At 54.8% G+C, this 24172-nt stretch overlaps 9 protein-coding genes across 9 annotated transcripts; 3 read left to right on the forward strand and 6 right to left on the reverse strand.

The window, feature by feature from the left end:
* Positions 1 to 670: 670 nt before the first annotated feature.
* Positions 671 to 1873, reverse strand: C8A04DRAFT_31093 (4-O-methyl-glucuronoyl methylesterase; the record flags this gene model as incomplete). The annotated part of the gene is made up of 1 exon (XM_062781638.1): positions 671 to 1873. One exon carries the CDS (start codon positions 1871 to 1873, stop codon positions 671 to 673), a length of 1203 nt encoding a protein of 400 aa, XP_062634714.1.
* A 1684-nt stretch (positions 1874 to 3557) lies between these two features.
* C8A04DRAFT_31094 (uncharacterized protein) lies at positions 3558 to 4810 on the reverse strand (the record flags this gene model as incomplete). The annotated part of the gene is made up of 2 exons (XM_062781639.1): positions 3558 to 4369; positions 4525 to 4810. 2 exons carry the CDS (start codon positions 4808 to 4810, stop codon positions 3558 to 3560), a joined length of 1098 nt encoding a protein of 365 aa, XP_062634715.1.
* Positions 4811 to 7230: 2420 nt separating this feature from the next.
* C8A04DRAFT_39182 (P-loop containing nucleoside triphosphate hydrolase protein) lies at positions 7231 to 12117 on the reverse strand (the record flags this gene model as incomplete). The annotated part of the gene is made up of 6 exons (XM_062784485.1): positions 7231 to 7505; positions 7617 to 7781; positions 7890 to 9724; positions 9767 to 10764; positions 10825 to 11482; positions 11561 to 12117. 6 exons carry the CDS (start codon positions 12115 to 12117, stop codon positions 7231 to 7233), a joined length of 4488 nt encoding a protein of 1495 aa, XP_062634716.1.
* Positions 12118 to 12626: 509 nt separating this feature from the next.
* C8A04DRAFT_31096 (polysaccharide biosynthesis-domain-containing protein) lies at positions 12627 to 13318 on the reverse strand (the record flags this gene model as incomplete). The annotated part of the gene is made up of 4 exons (XM_062781640.1): positions 12627 to 12699; positions 12765 to 12801; positions 12878 to 13187; positions 13259 to 13318. 4 exons carry the CDS (start codon positions 13316 to 13318, stop codon positions 12627 to 12629), a joined length of 480 nt encoding a protein of 159 aa, XP_062634717.1.
* Positions 13319 to 14927: 1609 nt separating this feature from the next.
* On the forward strand, positions 14928 to 15950 carry C8A04DRAFT_14155 (uncharacterized protein; the record flags this gene model as incomplete). Its single annotated transcript, XM_062777985.1, has 1 exon — positions 14928 to 15950. A coding segment is annotated over one exon (1023 nt), but the record flags the coding sequence as incomplete, so codon positions are not given.
* Positions 15951 to 17478: 1528 nt separating this feature from the next.
* C8A04DRAFT_39183 (glycoside hydrolase superfamily) lies at positions 17479 to 18606 on the reverse strand (the record flags this gene model as incomplete). The annotated part of the gene is made up of 2 exons (XM_062784486.1): positions 17479 to 18306; positions 18388 to 18606. The coding sequence occupies 2 exons, from the start codon at positions 18604 to 18606 to the stop codon at positions 17479 to 17481; spliced, it is 1047 nt and encodes a 348-aa protein (XP_062634719.1).
* Positions 18607 to 20168: 1562 nt separating this feature from the next.
* Positions 20169 to 20690, forward strand: C8A04DRAFT_39184 (uncharacterized protein; the record flags this gene model as incomplete). Its single annotated transcript, XM_062784487.1, has 2 exons — positions 20169 to 20388; positions 20437 to 20690. 2 exons carry the CDS (start codon positions 20169 to 20171, stop codon positions 20688 to 20690), a joined length of 474 nt encoding a protein of 157 aa, XP_062634720.1.
* Positions 20691 to 21473: 783 nt separating this feature from the next.
* Positions 21474 to 22444, forward strand: C8A04DRAFT_31100 (uncharacterized protein; the record flags this gene model as incomplete). The annotated part of the gene is made up of 3 exons (XM_062781641.1): positions 21474 to 21488; positions 21540 to 21648; positions 21705 to 22444. The coding sequence occupies 3 exons, from the start codon at positions 21474 to 21476 to the stop codon at positions 22442 to 22444; spliced, it is 864 nt and encodes a 287-aa protein (XP_062634721.1).
* Positions 22445 to 22967: 523 nt separating this feature from the next.
* Positions 22968 to 23933, reverse strand: C8A04DRAFT_14164 (uncharacterized protein; the record flags this gene model as incomplete). The annotated part of the gene is made up of 1 exon (XM_062777987.1): positions 22968 to 23933. One exon carries the CDS (start codon positions 23931 to 23933, stop codon positions 22968 to 22970), a length of 966 nt encoding a protein of 321 aa, XP_062634722.1.
* Between the last annotated feature and the right edge of the window lie 239 nt (positions 23934 to 24172).

The raw sequence follows: 24172 nt of genomic DNA on the forward strand, positions 1-24172 counted from the left end.
CGGTGAGAGGTTGGAGAATAGCTCCTCTCGGTTCTTCGCGCCGCGACTCAAGGGCTAAATCCGACCAACTCCGACCGAGACTGATTCGAGGTCGACATGGCTCGCTATAGCCAAAAAAACCGGCAGGCCAAGTCCCCGGATAACCTCCTTTACTACAAAAGTGAAAAAAGATCAAAAAGAATAAACTAAAAAAAGTGAAAAAAGGCAAAAAAGAATAAATTTAGAAAGTGAAAAAAGACAAAAAAGAGTAACTAAATCGATCAAAATTTACCAAGATTTGATAGATTGTTAATGGATTGGACTTGAGCTATCTGTTCGACTGTGCCGTTTTTTTTAGCCACAGCGAGCATGGGCATTAATGTTAGGGAGCACACACCGGCGACACGGCATTCGGCACTCAGGGAAAGAGAGTTTGCTGTGTTTTTGCCCTATCTCCGGCATACAGTCCCGTGGCACACCGCACAAGCAGTCTGTCTCATCTGTGGAAACACTCTCGACTGATCCTGGATGGGGTAAAGACAAACAACAAGCGAGTATCACAGAACAGCGTTGTTCCAAACAAGGTGAAGATGCGCTAACGTTAAACATCACAACTAACTACTTCGTACCCTCGACCTTTTGTAGACCGTCCACCCCTTAGTAACCACCACAACCAAATCACATCAGCCCCCTACGACAAAACCGGAGCACCAGCAGCCCACGGCGCCCAGCTCGCCACATCCACCGTAGCACTGCTAACATCCACCTCCGGCGGCGCATCACCACCCAACAAAAAGTGGTTAATAAACGCATTCAGATCCTGCGTCTGACTGCTGGGAAACTGACAATGATTATGGCCCCCCACCAGCGAAAACCCCATGTTATTCGGCACCCCATACGCCTTATAAATCGCCCTCCCCGCGCGCATCGCCCCCGTCGTCGACACCGGCCCCAACCAGTCAATATCATTCTCCAACGCAATCAGCCCCCGCGGCACAATCATCGCCGCCAGGAAATGGTGATCACTCGGCTGCTTCGCCAACGTATTCACATACGGATCCAAGTTCTTCGAAAACCACGGGTTCTCCCCGACCAACTCCGCCGCCGTCTGGATATTCGCCCCCGCTGCATGCTGCGACTCGCTGATCCGCCACGACGCCGCGCCGCCTGACCCGGACTCCTGGGGGATTGTCAACGCGATGCGCTCCACCAGCGCACCGACGATAAACGCGCCCTTGCCGTTGCGCGAGCAACCCGTGACACCCAGCTTGGTGGTGTCGATACCCGATTTCTCGGCTGTGACTTTCTCCAGCCCATCAATCAGCCGATCAACCCCCCACGCCCAGGCCGTGAGGGACCCCGCGGAGTGGCTAGCACCAAAAAGATCGTAAAACTTCCCCTTTCCGCGGGAGCCACTGCCCTGCTGCTGGCCAAACTCGTCATTATTAAAAGTAATAGTAGCCACATTACTCGGAATCGGGATCGATGCACCACCGATACCAATGATCGCGGGAAACGGACCGGTACCAGAAGGTTTCTTGATCGACGCCGAAAAAGTCGTGGATTTGCCTCCCACGGTGACGGTTACGCTGATTCCCGTGCCGCTGAGGGTGGCGTCGAGGGAGTCGGGCGGGCCGGGGTAGGTGCCGAGTTCGTATTGTTGCATGATTTTGGAGATTTCGGCTTTGCGGCAGTCGAAGTCGGCTTTGGTGGTGATGGCTGTGCCGGAGGAGGTGGTGAAGGGGGAGGGGAGCTTGGCGTCGTTGATTTCGGGGTAGGTGTCGGATACCGAGCAGGTGTCCTGGCGGGTGAAGATGCTGTCGCCGCTGTGGGCGGGCGCGGCGAGGGTGAAGGCCGCGCTGGCGACCAGGAGGGCGGAGGCGAGATGGACCATGTTGGCTGTGGCTGTGGTTGTGCGTGAGGGTTGTAAGTGGAAGAGATGATGGATGGACGCGTTGGAGGTTGGAAGTTGCAAGTCAACCAAGAACGGTCAGGTCAGCTACAGATGGCTGGCTGTCTGTCTGTTGAGACCCCCTTTCTTGACCTCCCGACCGCCGATCCTCCAGCCCGTTCTTATACTCGAACAACAAGACTGCAGAAGCCGCCTCGTCCCGTGGAGGTCCCGCGAAGGAGGGGGTACACCTGCATCTCGCCCCGGCTCTATCCAGAGCCGTAGCCATAGCCATCTGGCGCGCTCAATGATCCCCGTCCCGGCCGCGTGCCTCTCCTCCGACCGATATTAACCAGGGGGTCGACTTCATATCGGAGAGTTCCAACAATAGCCAACTCCTGGTTACTTTCATACCTGAAGAGCCAAGCTAGCGCCACTTTAGGGCCGTTGAATCCTGGATCTGGAGAGCAGGCGGACGGTATCCGGAGGTCCCTTTGGGCAATTTGGGTGATTGGCGTTGCCAGGCTGGGCGTCCAAAAATCCCCGAACTGTAGTTGCAGTCGTCGGTCGTGCGGTCGTGATGCTAAGACTTACACTAGTTAGTGCGGTGTAAGAGGCTGCAAGAGGCTGAGGAGATTTCGGATAATATGGGTATTTGCCGAGCCCCATCGCTGATCCGGCCACGACGGCCACGGCTGGGACCTCTTTCGGGATGCACTCTGGGTCCCGATTGGCACGGCCCATGGGAGACTGCCGAATCCAGCACGGCAGTGTGGTCCCGCGACCGAGCCCCAGGGCCGGTTGGCGTTGTTCGCTGAAGGCGTGTGCTTCTTTTGGGATTCTTGGTTGTTTCTGCCGCTTCGTGCCCCTGGATTTTTGGAGTGTGCTGATCGCTGATAGGTGGAATAATTATATATTAAATCCCAGCCCTTCATCTGATGATGTCAAGCGGAGGTTTTTCCATGTCATTTGGAGATGGGTCAATTCTCCGGGATCAGATTGGGTTGCCGCGCGCATTGCAGGTCGCTACCAAACTGGCACGACTTAAGAGTCTCTCACATGGGCACGAAGGCGACACCAAGAATCGCGGTAATATATCCACATCCAAAGTCAAGCATTAGCTTCACCGACACCGTGTAAACGCGAAAACGAGAACTCTAACCACATATTCTGTAACGGCCATGACTAGATCCGAAAGAAACCTCCGGAGCACCCACGCCCGCGGTCTCGTGATCGACGTTCACGCCAAGCATCAGACCCTGATTCGGGCTCATCGTGGCATTCAAGGCATTCAACCTCCCGGCAATTGTGACATTGGAACCCACATCGGAGAGTTTACGGCGTTCCCCAGGCCAGGAGGCAAATCTATCCCCAGGGTAACCTTGTACACTGTTATGTACCTTTCCAAGAGGTGCACAGGTTGGTCATCTAAAGACCTAGCGATTCATCCTCGTCGGTCACAGGGAGCTAATACACCATGAGTGAACGGGACCGGTCAAACGGATGGATCATTGCTGATTAAATGCCAAGTATAGGTGTGATGCCTGACACAAATCCTCCGACAACCGAAAGAAAAATCTAAAAAAAAAATTTAAAAAAAAGAAACGCTTCAAACAACACCAACAATGCCCCGCTTCCCGCTTCCCAACTCCCAAACCCAGACCCCCCCCTTCAACCCCCCAACTCATCACCGATGCCCCCAACCCTGCGTCACCGGCGACTCCCCGCCATACACCGGACTCGTCCCCAACTCCCCCCTCCTCCCATCCCCCCCCTGCAACTCATACGACGCGACCTCACTCCCCAACTCATGCTTAACCATCCCCCCGTCCAACTGCGCATAATACACCGGCGCCGGCACTTCCACTCCCGTCCCCGCTCCCGTCCCAGCCGCAGCCGCCGCCCTAGCCTCCGCCTCCCTCCGCCTCTGCTCCTCCATATCCCAAGCCCACTGCTCGGCGATCCCAGAAGTCTGTGATGCTCGGTACAATTTCCATCCGAGAAAGGCCACGGCTGCGAGGAGTAGGGCACCGATGGCTGCGCCGACGCCTATGCCTGCTTGCGCGCCGGTGGATAGGCCTGTGCTGGATGGGGTTTGGTCGGAGAGGGTGCCGGAGGAGGTTGTGTGAGGGCCGACGGCGCCTGCTGTGGCGTCGGCTGCGTTGGGGTTGGTGCTAATGGCTAATGTTGCGGGGGGGTGGGTTCCTGTTTCGTGGGACTGGGATGAGGCGCCCGTGCCGGTGGCGGATGGGCTGGTGGTGGTCTTGGTCCCGGTGGAGGAGGAGGAGGAGGAGGAGGAGGAGGAGGAAAGGGGCGCGATGACGTCGTAGCGGTTGTTGTCTTTGTCCCAGACGGCCCAGGTGTCGTAGGGCGCGGGGCGGAGGATGAATTGGGAGCTTTGTTGGGCGCAGCAGTCGGACGCGCCGACGCAGCAGAAGGAGGGGGAGGGGTTGGAGAGGCTGGTGCAGAGGGAGAGGTCGGCGCCGTTGGTTAGGTTGTCTGGAGGTGTTAGTTTCCTGGGTGTAAGTGGGTGACCGTTTGCTCAACGTGACACAAGGAGGTTTCGCGAGACACATGTTTTGTTTAACGTGACACAGGGGTTTAAACGTTATAACTCCCCGGTAAACGGGTGTAACACTGTAAAGTACACTCACTTGCGATGCAGTACTGCGGACAATCTGGCGACGTCCAAGTCGGATCGGTACACGACCCCCGGGCATACCGGCCCTTTGGCGACAGGCAGAGCTTATTCGCGAGACACTGGTTGGCGAGAACATCGCCGGCGCAACACGGGCTGTGCTCGGCGTCGGTGTCACAGGGGTGGTCGCCTTTGGCTATGCTGCCGTCGGGGTAGTAGCATGTCTTTTGTTGTTGTGCTGCACAGGGCTGGAGAAGTGCGGCGACGAACGCCCAGGAGAGCGCGGAACGGGCGGATCGCATGGTCGCGGTTTTTTTTTTTTTTGGTTTTTCTTTCTTCACTCTTCAGTCGCGCCGATGGCGCTGAGGTAGGTTGGCCGCTTCTGATGTTGAAGCACTCGGATTATTGAAGAAGGAGACCGACCGACCTACGAGAACAGACGAGAAGGAAAAAGGACAAAAAACACCAGAGATCTCGAGCGGAAAACCATCATCTCCGCGCCCCGACAGGGCTGGTTTTGGCCCCCAACCGGTTGTTTCGCTTGCGTCTTAGACCGTGATGAGGTTGTATTTCAACATTGTTTGCGATCGTGGATTCGTCCAAACTACCGCGGCGTTGGCGCTTGGGGCGAGGAGCTGCAGCTCTGATTGGCTGACACGTGCCCCGGTCCGCGCGCTTGCAGGGGGTGTTATGCAGACCCCTGAAAGCTTGTCACTAGCGAATTAGGTAATCACGCTGCCACGGTCCCGTTGCTGAATTTCGGATTTTAACTTCCTCTGAGCTGGCGACGCATGAGAGGATGGGCGTGAGGGTGCGGCGCGGCAGGTGAGTAATTACCATATCGTACACAGTCAACTGAGTCACTCTTGTTAATCCTCGCGATAGTGATTAAAACTAGATATAAATATTCATCCGGAATACCAGACCACAAACTTGACCGTTCTTGACCCTCGGACCCTCCAAACGTTCAACTTGGAACCCTTGATAGAAGGAAGGAGCTGAGACAACAATGGACTTGGCGCGTGGCGAGGGCCGGACGGTCGCGGCTATCGTGTATGACTGGGAGGCCCGCTTGCTGTGGCCAAAAAAAACGGCACACTCAAACAGATAGCTCAAGTCCATCCATTTACATTCGGTCAAATCTTGGTAAATTTTGATTGATTTACCTTTTTTTGTCTTTTTTCACTTTCTAGATTTATTCTTTTTGGTCCTTTTTCAGTTTTGTAGCAAAGTAAGTTATCCAGGGACTTGGTCTGCCGTTTTTTTTTAGCCACAGCAAGGCCCGCAAGACTCCTGCCCGTGGCCCGTACTCGATGTCACGCTGGTTGGCGAATTACATACTTAGTATCGAGGGTGACCCTCGACAAAATGAAGGCGACCGCAGTATCCTTTATCCTTCTCGGCACCAAGTCGGCGAACGGTGGGGTGCTATGCTAGCCGGTGCCTTGCATTCAATCCAGAGCACATCCCGCTCCTGTGGCAGCTGTGGGCGCTGGCCAGGGGGGATATGCTCCCACGCGTGTTAAACCTGGTTTTCCCCTGTTTTTTGCTCGGGGTCGCCGGAAACCTTATCAAGGGCCACGATCCGGCTGTACGCGACCTCGGTGTTGTGCCAGAAGTGGCGTTGATCCATGGTGTTTGGGTTGGAAGTAGAGAGGGGGTGTCGTGGGAAGCTTATCCTAGAGCAAAAGATAGAGGCAGACTCGGCAGAGAATGTGAAGGGCGTTGCGAGAGGTGTACGAGATCAAGTTGCTGAAATGTGCGAGGTGTGATGCTGACTGGGGACTCGTTAATGTCTGTAAGCTGAAGTTGAGGTCTGATATTGACTTGAGACTTACTCGGCGGCAGGTTGCCGGCCTCTACAGGTTTCTTGGCTCCGGCTACGACCGCTTCCTTGCCTGCCTCCTGTGCCTTCTTTCGTACCTCATGTTGACAAGCAGGGCGGTTGTTTGGCTGAGAAGGAAGGAAGAGGAGGGTGTAGTGGGGGCGTTGGGCTGGGTTGTGAAACGGGGCGCTGCTTTTGCCTGGGCCCTGGTTGGGTTGGCGTGCCAAAGAATGAGCATTATTGTCGTGTTTGGGGGTAGCAGGGAAGCAGAAGGGGTTATTCCACCGTGAGTGAAACAAAGTGTTCCTTCTTCGCATCTTCGCTGTACATTTCAGGAAGCTTCGCTTGTGGCGCATTGACCCTTAGTCCCTCGCTCTTACCCTCAGAAGACCAGTTTTTGATCTAGAGCTTGGATATAAATTGAGGTGGAAGCTAGACCTAGTCTCAGAAGACAGAGGAGGAGTCAGGACCTTGTGGAATCAACAGATTGTATTTAGCATTGGTGAGGTACCAGTTTCAGGAGTAGAACTAAGGTTAGGTAGGGTTTAACTTTTTCTGGAACACAGATTTGTTTTGAGGGTTAGGGTTGCCACGCGCGGGTACGTTCTCTGTGTTGAATAACTGGGTACGTTACACCAAATTACACAGTGCTCAGTCTCAAAATGGGGGTAAGGCATGTTGGTGAGCCGCTCTAACTCCCGCTGAAGATGGAAGAGATACTTAGCCGGCCAATCTAGTAACGTACCGTGCTTTTTATAGCTGGCTGACGAATAACCAGAGAGCATTGTCCATCGATTGCCATAGCTTGACAAAACCAGAATTTCTTCATTTTCACGAACTGTCATAAGTAGCAAACAGAAACTCACAACCAGACACTAACACAGCGCGTCTCCCGTATCAAACAACCCCCCCACCCTCCAATCTCCTCAACGCATCCTCCCTCCGACCCTCCACCCCCTTCCTCTCTTTCCCTTTCCCCTTCCCCTTCCCATCTCTCTTCTCTCTCTCACCCCCCTCCCAAACTCCACCCCCAACCAACCCCGCAAACTTCCCCCCAACCCTCCCAACCAACTCCTCATACCCCCCCTCTTCCACCACCACCCCGTCCTCCACCATCACCACCCGATCTGCTAACCGCATCATCTCTTTGCTGTGTGTAATCACCACTACTGCTACGCCATCATCATCCCCATGTGTATCACCACCAGCACCACCGGTATAACCATCGGTACGACCATAAATATCACCATCGGTATGACCACCACTGCCAGTATGAGAGTTACGGTCCACAAGCCCTCTCAAAACCCCCCTAACTCCCCTCGCACTCTCCCCATCCAACGCACTAGTCGGTTCATCCATAACCAGCAACTTTGGCCTCCTCACCAGCGCTCGTGCGATACAGATCCTCTGGGCTTGGCCCCCTGATACGTTGGCTACTGCTCCTCCTCCTGTAATAACCTCCCCTGTTCTACCCTCTCCACTCTCACCCTGGCTATCTCCACCTTCACCTTCACCTTCACCAGAAGCTGGAGTGCTTCCATCTTCCCGAGTTAGACTACCCCCGCCTTCCCCAGAATGAGAGGGGGGGGTACTTCCGCCCAAAATAGTATCATACCCCCCCTCCAACCCAATCACAAACTCATGAATCCCCGCCATCCTCGCCGCCCAATGCAAATTAGCTTCGTCATGGTATAGCTGGTCGGTTTCCGGCAGGCCGTAGAGGATGTTTTGCCGGATGGTAGTCGGAAAAAGGAAGGGGGTTTGCGGGACGTAGGCTATATGGCTGCGGAGGGAGGGGGTGTGGAGGAAGGAGGGGGGGTGGGAGGCGTAGGTTAGGGGGTGGTCGGTTGTGGGATGTTCTGCAATGGGGGAGATCGAGTTGTTGTTTTTGTCCTTGTTGTTGTGGTTGTTGTCAGGGGGAGAAGAGAAGAAAGGGTTAGGGTTGGCTGTGGTGTCCGCTGGTAAAGGATCGTAGAGTCTTAGTAGCAGACTCGCAATCGTCGACTTGCCACACCCTGACGCGCCCACAATGGCTGTACACTCCCCCGCGCGAACTTGCAGGTTCACATTCCTCAGTACCTGCCTCTGCGGCGTCCCCGGCGTCCCCGGGTAAGCGAACCGCAAGTTGCTCATTCGCACCGGCAACGGCGTAGCCAACCTCTTCCCCCCTTTTGCCTCGTGGCTCGCGGTGTAGGATAAGTTAGCGAAATACAGCATCTGCACGGCCATCGTCTTGGCTGCGGCGATCTGCGGGATGTTGCCTAGCATGCCGACCGATGTCCCCAGAGAAAAAAGAAGCAGATTCATGACCCGGACGACGTCGACGACGCTGACTAGCCCCTGACTCAGAATCCGCGCGCCATACCAAAACACCAGCGCGGCCACGAAGAAGGAGACAGATTGGTGCAGACCGTAGAAGACGCCCACCCGCCCGGCCCTCTTCAACCCCACGCGCAGCGTCGCCTTCGCCGCAGCAGCATGTTTCCCCCGAAAGTGGGATTCGAGCGTCAACGCCCTGATAACGCCCATATTCCCCAGCACTTCCCCCATCACAGCTCCCGTGCCTGTAGATACGGCATCTTCACACTTCCCCTCCCATGTCTCACTCACGCGCGCGTTCAGCCTTGCCGCGGCGAATGCTACGGGCACACCGGCGAGCGTGACGAGGGTTAGATCCCAGCGGATGAGTAGCGCCCAGGCCAGGGCTGAGATAATCATTGTTATGACGACCAGCACAATGGGGAGGAAGAGACAGACGAGTTTGCGCATCTCTTCTGCGTTGTGGTTGAGACATTGAGTGATGCGCGCCGGGGAGTGATTGCTGGAGGAGAACCAGGACTTGGGCTGACTTAGAATGCGGGAGAGGGCTTCGGCGCGGAGGGTGTTGGTCCATTGTTGGGCGGTGAGGGAGAGGAGGTAGTAGGCGGAAAAGGTGGAGGTTGCGTCGATGAGGGCGATGGTGGAGAGGATGGCGGCGTATTTGGATGTTTGGGCCTGGGAAGATCCGGTAGGGGGGGCCCAGAATTGGTTGAGGAGGTTGGCGAAAAAGTAGGAAAAGACGGGCGTGCTGAGGGCCATGAGGAGGCAGGAGAGCAGGCCGAGGGTGAATTGCAGGCGGCCGGTTGCGTCGAGGGTGGGCCAGACGGTGCGGAGGATGGTGAGGAGGGAGGGGAGTTGTTCTGTCGGGCTCTTGGTCGTCTTGGTTTTGGTGCTGTTCTTGTTGGCCTTAGCCGGACGCTCGAGAAAGAAGTTCTCCAACGACTCCATCGCAACCTGGCTCTCCACGTCCATACCCTTCTGCCGCAGCGCCTGGCGTGCGTTGGGAGTCCTACTCCGCTGCACGTCCAGTCCGCGCTGGGCAATCACTTGGATACTGGGCACCCGACTCGACCTGCCATTTCCTGAATTCCCAACTGCTGCGCTATGCGAGGACCGTCGGGGAACTGGTTTGCCCTCAACGGATGTGGAAACACGCCGGTCCCGGTACGATGCAGACCGTCCCAGTGGCGTGGCCATGATGTTGGGTTCGGCCATGAACGAGAACCGCCCGAGGAGCCCGACAGACACACTTCTGTTGTTGACCAGACTGCCGCGCAGGAACTGGCCGTACTGCGCTTCCTCAACCGGATCGACATAGCAATCCCCATCGACATCCTCTTCCACCTCAGAATCGGACCCCCACTCAACCCGGCTTTTCCCATCATTCCCCCCACTCTCCAAAACCCTAAACACCCCCCCAACCTCCTGCGCAACCACCCCCCTCTCCCCCTCCTGCACCACCCTCCCCTCCTTCATCACATAAATATACTCCCCCTCCTCAATCCCCCCAACATCATGCGTCACAACAATCGTCGTCTTGCCCCGTCTCCAAAGCCGAATGGCCTCCATCACCAGTGCACTGCTCACCGGGTCTAGCGCACTCGTGATTTCGTCTAGTATTAACACTGGTGGATCTCGTAACCGTGCACGCGCGAGGGCTAGGCGCTGTTTTTGGCCGCCGCTGAGGTTATGGCCCCCCGAAGAGCCGGAGGAGGTGAGGTGGGTGTGGATGCCATCGGGGAGGCTGGCGATGGTTGATTGAAGCAGGGCCATGCTAGCTGCTTCGTGAACCGACGCCGCAGAGACGGTGTCCGGGTCGAGAGCGCCGAGAGCGATGTTGTCGAAGAAAGTGGCGTCGAAGAGGGAGCTGGATTGTTGGATGAGAGTGACGTTTTGGCGCAGCCAGGTCAGGTCGAGGGAGGTGAGGGGACGATCGTCGAGGGTGATAAGGCCGCTACGGGGGTCGTGGAGGCGGATGAGGAGGTTGCCGAGGGTGCTTTTGCCCGAGCCGCTGGCGCCGACTATGAAGGTGGGACGGCCGGGGGGGAAGTGGAAGGTGGATGGGTGGATGGTGGGTTTGTTGGGGGGGTTGGAGGGGTAGGTGAAGCTGATCTGTGGTGTTGTTAGTTAGTATGTTCGTTATAAAGAAAACGAAGGAAGAAAAGAACTTACATCACGCATCACAACCTCCCCCCTACACCCCTCCGGCCTAACCCACCCCCCCATCCTCTGCTCCCCCTCTTCCCCCTCCCTAGCCAACCCCCTTAACCACCTCCCCGCCGCCATCCCCTTCGCAATAACCAACCAATGCGGCCCAAACCCCCCCACCGCCTGAAACGCATTCAACGCTGCATAGAACGTCGTCAACCCATCCCCCGCTGTCATCTCCCCAGCGCGAACCAGAAACACGGCAAAATAAAACCCCAACACAAACAACATCACCATCCACAGCTTCACATACCCCATCTGTGCACAGTTGCAGAGGACCTGTCGCAGGTAGTGGCGCGCGGAGCGGCGGATGGCCGCGTTGAACTGGAAGGTTTCGTAGTCGGCGGCGTTGTATACTTTGACGAGGTCGATGGCGGTCGTCGCGGCGGTGACTTGTTTCGCGGCCTGGGCGAGTTCGCGCTTTTGGGCGGCGATGGCCGGGTCGAGGAGGCGGGCGAGGGTGTAGAGGATGAGGGCGGAGGGGATGGCTGTGGAGAGCATGACGAGGGTGAGTTTGTAGGAGTAAGCGAAGGCGACGGAGAGACAGGCGAGGAAGATGAAGACGTCGGTGGTGAGGTGGCCAAGGGTTTGGGAGGTGGCTGTTTGCAGGTCGTGGGTTTGGCTGTGATATTTTAGGTTTATTAGCCTGACCCCTTTCAAAGTAAACAAACAACAAAATGCTGTACAAAAAGAGACTTACGCAGCAACACCAGCCGCCAACCCCCCCACCCCCTCCTCCCGTCCCTCCAAACACCCCATCCTCATCCCCAACACCGCCGCAAACACCCTCTCCCTAACCTCCCGTGCCCTCATTTCCCCGCCAGTCACCCAACACATCACATCCACCGTCGAAGCCACCCACATCCCCACTCCTAGCACACACATCCACACCGACCACTGCCCAATCTCCCCTAGAAACTCATCGCTAGACAATGTGCCGGCCCCGAAAGACGTGACGACTTGGAAGAACTTGCCTAGGAACACGGCGTAGGCTGTGCGGCCTGCGGCGACGAGGGCGGAGGTGGTTAGAGAGAGGAGGAGGAGGGGGATGTGCTGGCGTGGGGTGAAGGTGAAGAGGTGGAGGAAGGTGGATTTTGACGTTGACAAAGCGGATGAGCGGGCTGTCTCCTGATGAGTGGGTTTCGAGAGATTGTCGAGGTTGATGATGCTGTGGCCGTCTTGGTTTGAGGAATGGTCAGATGACGTGGATCCTTTGGTTGGCCAGGAGCCGGGTCTTTGGTTTGAGGCAGAGGCCATGATGCTTTGCTGTGGTGGTCTTCTTCTTGACGTTTAGGATCTGTGTGGACCTGAGAGTCAATAGTATAAGTTAACGTAGGAAGCGGTAAAGATCGTTAGAGATAGATCAAAAGAGTAGTTGCAGTCAAGTCATGGCAACGAGATGTTGAGTAAAAGATTGTGGATGGATTCGACGGACTGGAAAAAGCTCCAGGACCGAACAATCCTCCTTCGCGACCCCCGGTAATACCAAGGGATCCATTTTACAAAATTCTCGGACTCGAACATATTTAGGGTGGTAACCGCTCTCGTCGGCGAGGCTGGCACCTTTGTTCCGTGGTTAGTATTATTCTCCAAACCGGCGGGGCCGAATGGGGGAGAACAATACTAAGGCCTGAACGTGGCTGAACAACCCATTCCAGAAGCCGCATGGAAACCGCATCGGCCACATCCGCCACGCCAAAGTATTGGTAGCCAAAAAAAGTAAAAACGGCATGTTATTTGTTTTTTAGAGGAAAAAAATAAAAATCTCATGCACTAGACTTGGCCGCCTTCTCTTTTTGGGCCTGCTCGTATATCCAGTCGTTCAGCCCCGCCTTGTTTCTGGAAAAGCGTCAGTAACACAACGTCCGAAATCTATCGCGAGGGGGGGCGCAAACACCACGCACCGAGCAATCTCTACGGCGTAAAACTGCATCCTAGGCACTACAACCAACCATTAGCATTTTTTCCACTCCCTGCCTTCATCCACCACCTCCTCCCTGGTGGTATGCACACGCACCGAAAATGGTCTCCTCCTGGCCGTACTCCGACTTCGCGTTTGTCCGCAACATCGTGCCAAAGTTGTAGTCGTCCACCTTCTTTTCGTACACCATCATGAAGTCGCGCCATCGCTGCTTGCCCTCTTTGCTCTTCATCTTGTCCTCGTCGATCGTCTCGGCCGGGTCGAACTCGGGGAAGTCCTTTTGGAGGTGCTCGAGGATGTCATTGTCGATTTTGGTCAGGCGCAGTGATGAGCCCTTGACGCGCTCCAGGATGGCCCAGTATGTCTGCATGTGCTGCACCACCTTGACGGCGAACTGCTTCTCGATCTGGGGAGCGTTAGTTGGAACTGCGCCTGTCGAAAGGATGAGAACGGGTGGCCGAGGCATAGGGAGCGCACATCTTCGAGGTTGTCTGCCTCTTCGGCATTGAAGTTGGCGGGGGCCTGAGGTTGCGCCATCGTGATGGCTCTTGGTGGAATGCGATTCTTGGGCGAGCAAGCTTGCGACAAAAGTCACGGAGCAGCTGCTCGAGGTGCGCTTAAAGCTCTCCTTGCCTGGAGCCGAATGCCTGCATGGTGGGGTGATTTTTGGCGGGGTTGTTTTTTTGCGGTTGACCCACCTAGCCGCCAAGCTGGAAATTGCAAACCCTAACCCTCAATATCAAAATGCCCAGGGTGATGAATGAATGGCTTGTTTTCCATCTTCAAAGGGAAAGTGCAATGTCCCAATCTGAGACAGTTACCAGATTGAAACATTCCCCAGCAACGGCTGACTGACCCGGTGCTTTGGTTCCCCCCGTGGCCGTTGCACAGTCCGGGATCCCTCTTTGTTAACAGGTTTCAAGGGTGTTTTCGCGCTCACTTTTGACACCAGTGACAACTGCACCACTGTGCACCACCACTATTCATCTCTGGTGCCTTCATAAACCCACAAGGCTCACAACACAGAACAGCCACATAATGCCAACAGATCACTACGAGCTTAGCTGGTTCTTACCCCTGCCAAGCCACGTTGGGAAAATGAAACGAAAATCAACATTTCGGCCAACCGCCTGCTGAGCGGCCTCCAAAGAAAGGTGGTACCTTGATCCCGCCACAGTCAGTTCCCGCCTTCCCGACTGCGCGTGTCATTGTACCCCATTGTTGGCAACTGCCAACAACATCCAAGACCGCAGGCCGGTGCAATGCGCTATTTGGGAGCCGAAATCCGGGACCCTTAATCCCCGGGCTTTCAATGTCGACAACAATGAACCTCTCAGTTTAACCACATGCGTTCCCGGTCCCGGTTTACCCACGTACAACCTAACACCACCATCATCACCGCATATTTATATTTGTATCTACAGCCTCATCTTGGTGAGTTACCTTCATTGCTCGTCGTCAGCCGAACGTGCCCCACTAAGCTGCTATTATTACTAGGTCTTCCACCAGGATGCACAGCCCAGAAAAACGACCGCTAAGGCGGTTCTCCAGAAAGACCAAAACGAAAATATCCCGGCCAGTGCAAGTCCCGGATTTGCCTGATGCCCTCGGCGTTTTGGAGACAGCCAATGATGAACCAGATTCTACCTTGGATCCTCAACGGCTTCGAGTGGTGTGCACCGCACCAGGGAATCCTCAGGTCAAATATGGCCTCTTTTCACGACCCCTCTCTCACACTTCTAGCCTGAAAGCTACAGTGCCACTCCACTCTGGGCTGGGAGACTACGCTCTTACTTCCTCAAGTACCGCCAGTTCCCAACCCCCATTGCACGTCATGTCACGGGACATTCACACCTCAAGATCACAACGGCGACCCAGTACTCAAGCCGTGAGTGTCGACCAACCTCCGTGGGATCGTATTACCGAGCTAGTCTGGAACAGTACCGTCCTCGACAGAGAAACCAAGGAGAAAGAAGAAGGTGTCATCTTCGAGAATGTTCTCGCACGTTTGAAAGACATGGCGGCAGCGGACGAGGCCCGAGCTGCTCCCACCGGGGACGTCCCACCGAGTGGAAACAATATGGCCTTACTCGCCGTTCCGATGGGCGACGGGAAAGGCCGACGCAACACCCACAGCCGGATTTTGATGGCGAAGACGGCTCGAAATGCCGCGGACAAACGGTACTTTGGTCTCCCAGCTCACATTCGATTCCGCATCATGAAGTATCTCTTGCATGCTCACAACCCCGACGATAAGCCCATCCGCATGAACAACCCAATCGACCTGTGCGAAGCCTGGCCTGTCAACAAAATCAAGGATCGGACGAAGGAATGGATCAGCGAGCACTTCGATAGCCTAGAGTCTGTTCTCTACTCCCTCAGCAACTACATCTCCACCTGCTCCGCCATGCGAGCGGATGTCCTCGCCGCGCTCTTTCTCACTCGCAGATTCCACGTTGTCTACTCGCCTTATGTGAGCGGGAAGATCCACTACAGTGCGATCAAGTACATGGACCGGTATGGGCACCTCATGGCCTCTATCGCCGTCGAGGTCGACTTTACGAAGCTAGCTGGTAGCTATCAACCGGCAGGTGCCGACCTCGATGCTGCCCAGAGTATGAAGGGCGTGGTGTCACACCTCAAACACTTCATCGACCGCCAGAAAATGCGGCCAGAAGGCGTCCCTCTCCGAGACCTGCGAGTTCTCGTCCGTCGGTATTACGGCTTTCGCCCATATCGACCTACTTCTCCACGGCCGAAGTCAAAGTCCCCAGCGGGTTCACGGCCATCCACCCCGGAATCTACCTCCACATCAATATCTTTCCACTCGTCAAAACCCGTACCATACACCCCAGATTCTCTCGTGGCTGACGTCCTCGCCCCTCTCTCGGCCCTGGGATCATGCGTCCAGTCCCTCACCATCACCGGCGCACCGCAGGATGTTGCGACTGGGTTGGTGCTTGCGCTACAGAAGGACATCAACAAACCCCAGCAGACCGACACACCCCCCCACAACCCTAACAGCCCAGATGACAGCCAAGCCCAAACCCAAGAGCCGCCTGCTCCAACCATCGACACCAGCCAGAGCTCCAACACCCCCCGTCTCATAAACATCATATACCGTCTCCCAGCCCGAGAATATCCGTCCCTCCCAGGCCACCGAGCCCTCGTCACATGTGCCACCATCGCCGGCAAATGTGTCTGCGACGACAGCAAAACAAAAAGTCACAACGGCTCAGGGACGCAAGTTGTCGCGGTCGAAGGAGTGGAGAGAGAGAAAGGAGTGAGCGGTAACAGATGGCGGGTGGTGGGCGGTGCTTCGCTACATTCTGCTTCATGGCAGCAGGGGCACTATGATGAAGAGGGAGAGGGAGATGGGGGAGAGGATAAGATGCCGAAGCGGTCGCTGTCGAATAGGTTTGGGCTGTTACCGCTGCGATTGAGTAGTAGGAGGAGGGGTGGGGGGGAGCTGGGACGGGATCATCGACGGGTTGTGTCAATACCGAAACTGGAAGTCGTTGGAGACGGGGACGGTGAACCAGACCCTAACATCTCACCAAATAACGAATGGGACGAAGGTGTGGGCGAGAAGATTGATGTGGAGAAGCGCCCGGGGCAGGATGGTGCTGAAAGGGCTGAAATGGGTGAGGGGGGGCGGGGTCAGGGGCCGCAGGATGCCGTTAGTGCGGATAGTGGTCAAGAGGTTATTGCCAAGAAAGTGGAGGAGAGCAGGCATAGGGGGAGGGAGTTGGCTAGGTCGATTAAGCGGAAGCTTGCTAGTGGGGGGAAACAGGGGCTGTTTGGGCATTATCAGATTTGAGGGGCCGCGTTGGGTTGGGTTGCGCTGGGTTGAGTTTGAGGGTGGGGATGAGCTTGGCGTGAGCTTGGGTTGGGGTTGAGCCTGGGTTTGAGGTTTGGTTCGAGCTCGGGGTTGAGCCTCAGTTAGAGCTTGGTTGAGCTTGGGTTTGGGCTTCAGTTCAAGCTTGGGGTGAGCTTGGGTCTAAGCCTGGGTCCAAAGCTTAGGTGTGAACTGGGTTCGAGCTTAGGGTTGAGGTCGAGCTTCAGTTTGGGATTCGGGTTGAGTTTCAGGCTGGGTTTGGGCGTGGAATTGGGAGACAGAGACAGGGTTATAGACGGGGTAGGTGGTTGGTTGGCTGGTATTATGCGTGCCATGAATTAGATATTGCAGCGTATCGGTAGTAATTCAGCGGATACCGGAGACTTGTTTGATGGTAATTAGTTTAATGGGGGGAGAAACGGGATTGGGTGACTGTTTCTTGGGTTTGATCACTTGAGGTGCTGAGAGTTTGTGCGTTCATACGGGCTATTCATACTCCGGGCTGCTGTGTAGATACCTTGTGAGTAGTAGTGAGCTCAAATTTCCCGGGTGTTACCAGCAAGGCTGTGGATGCTTGAAGTAGCTGTAGAGCTGGCATCTAATGATTTTAGAATCGGGACCGGCGTAGGAATTGGGACCACACGCTTACTACAAGGACTTGATATCCGTTGATGGATCTTCCTACAGGCGTCCTGATATTGTTTTCACACGCGTGTACGCTGTTTTGATTTATTTTCAAGAGTTCAAAGCTTAGAGGCAGAGCTAGAAGTACCCCTGGACGAGATACTTCCGAACTATCCAACTCTGCTAGCTTGCTATTTACCATGTTGTCCTGTCCTTCCTCCACAAAGCCTCCACATTAACACTTCTTAGTAGCATTAGCCGGACACTTGCGCCCATCAAGCTCCGGATCCGTAGGCGACACGACCACCCCCGTCTTCGGCTTACCCCCGTCACAATACTGCGTGCACCCATTCAACTCGCCATCACCCCCCTGGATCTTCAACACCGTGCTGAACCCTTCATTGCCCTTCGTCGCATCACACGACGCCGCATACTGCTCGTCGTTTGCTCCATTGGTACTACACTTCCCATTTTCATCACCTATCGAACTCGGGTACTCGATGCTGAAGACCGGTTTCCCGCCCGCTGGGGTGGAACTGGCGATGTACGCTTGGAAATCCTTGCAAAACGGCGTGTCCTCGGCGTCGTTGAGCGATTTGCAGTCCTCCAGCACGGCAAAATCCAGGATCTCGCTCAGCTGGTCGACAAGGCCCGGCGCGTTCTTTTGGCCGATCAGTAAGGAATGGCCGCGGGCGGTGGTCAGGCTGTGGGCGTGGGCAGCGAGCTCGGTGACGAAGGAGACGTAGTCGGATTCGGCGAGCGACCAGCCGGTTCCTTCGTTGGCTGGGGTGTCGGGGTCTTCGTCGCGGACGTAGCCGTCGATGTTGTCTGGGTCGACGGCGTCGCAGCCGAGGGTGTTGGCGAGCGTGATGCGCGCTTTCATCCAGTCGCGCGCGGTTTGGTTCTTGATGTTGACCCAGCGCTCGTCGGAGAATTCGGGTTCTGAAGGGTCGTAGATGTTGCCGAGCAGGCCGCTGGCTTCCCATTTGGCGTAGTCGCAGTCGCTTACTTGGGCTAGGCCCGCGTTGAAGTAGCAGATGAGGAGGGTGTCGGGGTTGTTGGACTGTGAGGGGGTTAGGAATGGTTCTTGTGGGCTGCTCTGTCTGGTATCGGTTCATCCTAGAGGATGTGAGGAATCAATTACCTTGAGGTGGTTTACAATCTCAGGCGTCCTCGCGACATGGTAAAGGTCGAGATCCCAAACTACCGCATCGGTGGGGTTCACAGGCTTTGAAATGTCGAGGGTATTTTGGATGATAATCTGCCACTTGACTCCCGGTTTGAAGTTGTCCGGGACACTGACTTGAGCCAGGCCTGCCTGAGCAGACAGGCCAGCGGTGAGAACGTGAGCGGCGCGCTTCATGATTGACGATCCGAGTTGGTAGCCGGGAATGTGCTGCGACATGGCGAACGAGAGCCCAGAGCCAGCGGCTCCAACCCACGCGATATATACTCGGTCGGCGCAAAAGATGCTTCCCGCACAATGTTGGTTCTTGTTTCACAAAAAGACCGCGTAGGGTGACCAGATCCTTCTGAACCTGCCTGACGACGCGCCTCAAATTAGAAGGATCGTAAGCTCTTGGCATGGCGGCCTCCCCTTAACGAGCCGGCGTGTTTATTTTCGGCTCCGCCACCGTCACGCGCTAAATCCAAGCCAATGCGTTAACCAAAATCAAGAAGGTATAAAAGCCTGTAGTTTCTTACTGGCTCAATTTTTTTGTCTCGATTCAGGAATTGGGCAGTCGGCGCCCGTGAGAGTTCCCTTACTCATAGCTTTGACCCTGGTCGATATGATGACTCGGGGGGTTGCGACGGCGAAACTCGGCAAAATTATGGAAGGATTGCATTTGACAAATCGAAAATGCTCGGTGTTGGACCGTAGTCTACCAAACAGGGAGAACAAAACTTTGCTTCCTCGGACTTCACCTCGCCAGTCACAAAGCGAAACAAGTCCTATGACCTCTAATGGGAGGTCTAGAATGATCGATCCGGGTCATCCGACAACTCAGTTATTGACATCCTCGCATTTGAAAGTCAGCAAGCAGTAAGAGTGCGGAGAAAGAAAGGAAAAAGACAAAAAGCTCGACGCCCACAGGCCCCTTCCCGAAGGAAGGTTCAGTGGACGGCTACGAAAACCCACGGGAGGATTTTACTTGTGACCGGCCCGGGAGTTGAACCCGGGCCGCGGTATAACGGGTATGTTGTCGATACCCGCGCCCCCCAAATGCGCCATCCGCAAGGTCAAGCATTTGCTGGATGGGAGGGCTGTTGGGAAAAAACAGTCGAAGGGTGGGTTATAAAGGTTTGGCAGGGGATCTATGCGGGAAGGAAGGAAGGTGTGAGCTGTGCCGCAGTGCTGCACTGTGTGGTAGGAATCCTCAGTTCTAGAAACTTAACCTTGATTTATTCAAGACTTGTTTGAGGCAGTTTGGATGACATGCTGACGTTATTTCGCCGTCTTTGAGCAGGTGGTAACACACCTTATTAAGATAATAGTATCAAAGAGCGACAATTTCGGTTTCACGTTTACCTATTGGTGTCTTCGGACTTCGCACCGCCAAGTCTGACAGCCGCAATGAATCAGGTGTCGCGGGGACCGCCAAAGAATCACCTTTGATTTTTTCTTGTATTTTGGGGATACTGAGGGGCTGCTTTTGCCTGGTTGGGTTGGCGTGCCAAAGAATGAGCGTTACCTATTGTCGTGTTTAGGGGTCACAGCGAGGGGTTAGAGTGAGTTTGCGTGTGTTGACGTTGAACCAACTATTACAGTACGGTGATGTAATAACTAAAAACCGGCTATAAATGTGCGAGCTGGTCTGAGCTACTTCGTACTGAGATCAATTAAATCCCAGAGTCGGCTCCAAAAATCACGACCCAGCTGATTGCGATCGGAACGATTTCCACATCAAACACCGTACCGCTACGATGGGATCAACTACCGTCATCCGCGGGTTCAAAGTCTCCGTCGTAACATTCGATGCCTTCCTTAATGCCAACAACGTTTACGAGACGTGGGGAGGACCGCCCTTCTACCAAGACCATCCAGACCAGGACCCTATTTCCAGGTTGCTCTTCGCCAAGATCTCCCAGTACGACTCGAATGCCGATAAGAATAAGTTTCGCGTCCTCATCCCGTCTATTCGGGGTGCTGAGTAATCTAACACTGCATATGTCGCCTATACATGGGCCGCAGTGCGGGCACACCGCGAGCTTAAGATGGACGAGGACCTGCCGGACGAGGTTCCGAAGGGCTTTGAGGAGCTGCGGCAGGAGATTCTGGCGTACGGGAAAGACGTTGATGATGAGGGCAAGATTGCAAACGAGGAAGAGCTAGGGATATATAGCAATATTGCAGACGAGGGAAAGCTAGGGATATATATGGTAGTCACTTATGATATTCGCGGCGATTACGGCATCGAGCTGGATCGTTCCGACGGCTTGTTGTAAATACCATGGATGGTTGCGTGCATAAAGAAAAGGCGAACCAGCGAGACACTCCAACAAAGCGCAAGAGATGGAACAAAGGGGGGAACGTCAACACTGTCGAGGCGGTCTCTCGCGCAACTTCCTGGCTGGGAAAGCTATCCCGACTCGTTTACGGAGACAGTCGAGATCCTCCAAGACAACGCAGCGGGTCGGTGGGGTTCTGCATCACCGGAAAGCTTACAAAGTTCCAGGCATGATTGAAGTCAAGCTCTTTAAGCGCGCAGCCGACTCCACGAGTATTCGATGCAAGAAGGGGGGGATTGATGGATGGGAGCGAATCGCAGAGCCTTGATCGGGACGACGGCGTGAAACGGTGGCGCGAATGGATGTGATCCGGACTTAGTTCGGGATTTCATTACATAATGCCAACACAATTATGAGGCAGGAACGACTCGAACGAGCGAAGATTCCAAACAGCTCGAACCATTTAAACCAATCGGAACCAGCTAGTGATTCCAAACCAGTAATGATTCCAAACCACTGAACTGTTGATGAATTACTTCACTGCCGTAGACCGTGGAAGCGGCAATTAGTAACATAGGTATCACGCAATTTAGAGTTTTAGAGTTTTCGACGTTCATTCAGTTCAATGCAAACTAGTATTTAACCTAGCTACAGTCCGTACAATATGGTCCTCGACTTCACTTACTTCAATCAGGACATTACCCTCCAACTTGCTTCAGTCTGCACAACACTCCCCCATTCGAAGAACATTCACTCTTCACACCATCCATCCACCGCATCATGGCTGCCCCTCAGGTATGGGAAGTATTTTTGAAGTGTGTCTTGGTAACCGCTGACACGCAATAGTTCACCCTTTACACCGACTCTGCCTCACAGTGGGCTTATGTTGCGCATCTCGCCATTGACGAGAAGGGATACGCGCCCAGCGAATACGAAGCTAAGCAAGTGGGCCTCCGTAAGTGAAGATGCGTAAACAAATATCCAGAGTCTATTCCTAACATATGGCTGTAGTCGATGGCGAAAATTTCTCTCCCTCATACGTCAAAATCAACCCCAACGGCACCATTCCATCCCTAACCTCAGCTTCTCTCGAAAAGCCTCTGATTGAAAGCGCGGACATTGCGAAATTCGTGGACGCCAATCGACCCAGCGGCCCTTCCTTATTCCCAACGGATCCCGCGCAGCTTGCCAAGGTCGAGGAGCTCATCGCGCATGTTCATCAGGACAAACTCTCAACGAACCTCGTCCTTCTCCAGGCCGGTGATGCGCAAGAATTGGAGGCGAAGAAAGCAAGCATCGTGAACGATTTCCTTGGAAGTCGCCAGGAAAAACTCGTCAAGTACGGTGCCGCGAACCCGGACGTGCCGTTATATGCTATGCGCACGCCCGTCAACGGACACATCCATGGTCTCTACACTGCCTCGGAAATCGGACCCGAACATGAAGAGTTCTTCAACGTTACGGAGCAGGGCTACCAGGACTACGCAGCGGGGCTGAGGGAACTCGATTCCATGCTGGTGCTGCCCTTCGCAGCTGGCGATCAGGTTACTGCTGCGGATGTGCACATTGTGCCTTGGTTGGCTCATGCCATGTGGGCTGCTGGTGGGGAAGGGGTTGCCGAGTTTGAACCTCTCAGGACTCGAATCAGGAAATCTGTCCCCGATTTTGAGTTTGGTGAGAAGACCAAGACGTGGTGGGCTAATATCTCGGCGAGGGAGAGCTTCAAGAAGAATTATCCCAGCTTGCACTAACTTAAGTTAGCTCGCTGTGGCCAAAAAAGCGGCGGTCTAAAACGGATAGCTAGGTACCTTAAGTCCAATCCATCGATCGAATCTGACGAGATTGTGATTGATTTACTCTTTTTTGTCTTCTTTTACTTTTTTGATTCATTCTTTTTGGTCTTTTTTCACTTTTGTAAAAAAGTAACCAAGCTATCCATGGATCTGGTCTGCCGCTTTTTTGGCCACGGCGAGGTTACCTAGGTAGTAAGTATCCGCATGGTTCGAAGTTCTGGGCAACCATGTTTTAACGGTGGAGGTCATATCGGCGAGTGTGGGCTAGAAAAAGGGGCATGTGAGGTACACTACCTACCAATACACCGTTTGTTAACCCTGATTTTGAGTTCCAGATATGTCTCTAACATTTTATCGCAACAAGGGTATCGAGCGGAGAGAGATAATTTACAACACCTCCCCATATCTAATCATACAACCAACCAACCCTTTTCCCAACTTCAGGACCTCCCAGCCTCCCACCTCCCACACCACTACCTAGTTAGTTAACAACCCCCCTCGCCCTCCTAACCTCCCCCTCCACAACCCCCAACCCAGTAACCCTCTTCACCACACTCTCCGCCAACCCACACGGCACCGCCGCCGCCATCCTCGCCAGCGCTGCGCTTTCCCCCTTCCAAATCTCGAGCGGCGGGCCCGACGACTGCAAGAGTAATGCCACGACCTCGGTAGCCCATTCCTCTGGCGACACACCCCGCTCGACAAGATTGGCTTGGCTCATCATGTGTTCGACGGAGGGGCGGGTCGAGGGGGGGAAGATGCTGTGGGGTGGGAGGCGGTCGCCTTGAGGTTCTAGGGGGTCGTTAATGGTGGTGGTATTGGTGGTGGTGCCACGGTTGAAATTACTGTTGGCGATGAGGTTTGTTTTTACGCCTGCTGTCTTGAGATCGACGACGCGGATGTCGAATGGCGCGAGTTCCATGCGCAGGGTGGAGGTGAGCATAGCTAGGGCGGCTTTGGAGGCGTTGTAGATGCCTTGGAAGGGGAGGGCAGTGACGGAGCCGACGGAGGTGTGGTTGGCGATGATGGGTTGGAATTTGGGGTCGGGATTGTTGGTTGAACGGAGGATCAAGGGAAGAAAGGCCTGGGTGACGGCGATTTGGGCCCAGACGTTGACATCAAAGAGTTCGCGGGCGGCGGGGAGTGAGACGTCGGCCACGGGCATGGTGTAGTTGGCTGCTGCGTTGTTGATTAGGATGTCGAGGCCTTTTGAAGGAGGGAGGGCTGCTGTGACGGCTGAGACTGCGGATTCGATGGATGCGGGCGAGGTGATGTCGAGAGGTAGGGTCTCAATGCCTTGTTCTGAGAGCGCTTGGAGTTTGGAAGAGTTTCTTGCTGTGGCGAAGACATGGTGGCCGGATTTGTGGAAGGCCACGGCGAGCGCCGCACCCATACCGCCCGGAGAGCAGCCGGTGATCAAAATTGTGAGCCTTTGAGGAGGAGACATGGTCACGGCGCGACTCGTAGAAAATCAGCTACTCGAGATGTGTGGTGTGTAATTCATTTTTCAGCCCCCGTGAATTCCATGCTGTCACTCCCTATTTATCCGCCACAGAGTTTGCTGTTGATGGCCATTGTTAGTGTTAGGCTGCTGTGGTCGTCAGCTGCTTGGCACGGCTGTGTTTACGCATCTGGCTGCAACCTAAGAGGATCGGGGCATCGGGGAATGCTTCATGTCCGAGCCGA

The sequence above is a fragment of the Dichotomopilus funicola genome (genome assembly GCF_033296635.1).
Source record: "Dichotomopilus funicola strain CBS 141.50 unplaced genomic scaffold C8A04scaffold_60, whole genome shotgun sequence".
Taxonomy (NCBI): domain Eukaryota; kingdom Fungi; phylum Ascomycota; class Sordariomycetes; order Sordariales; family Chaetomiaceae; genus Dichotomopilus; species Dichotomopilus funicola.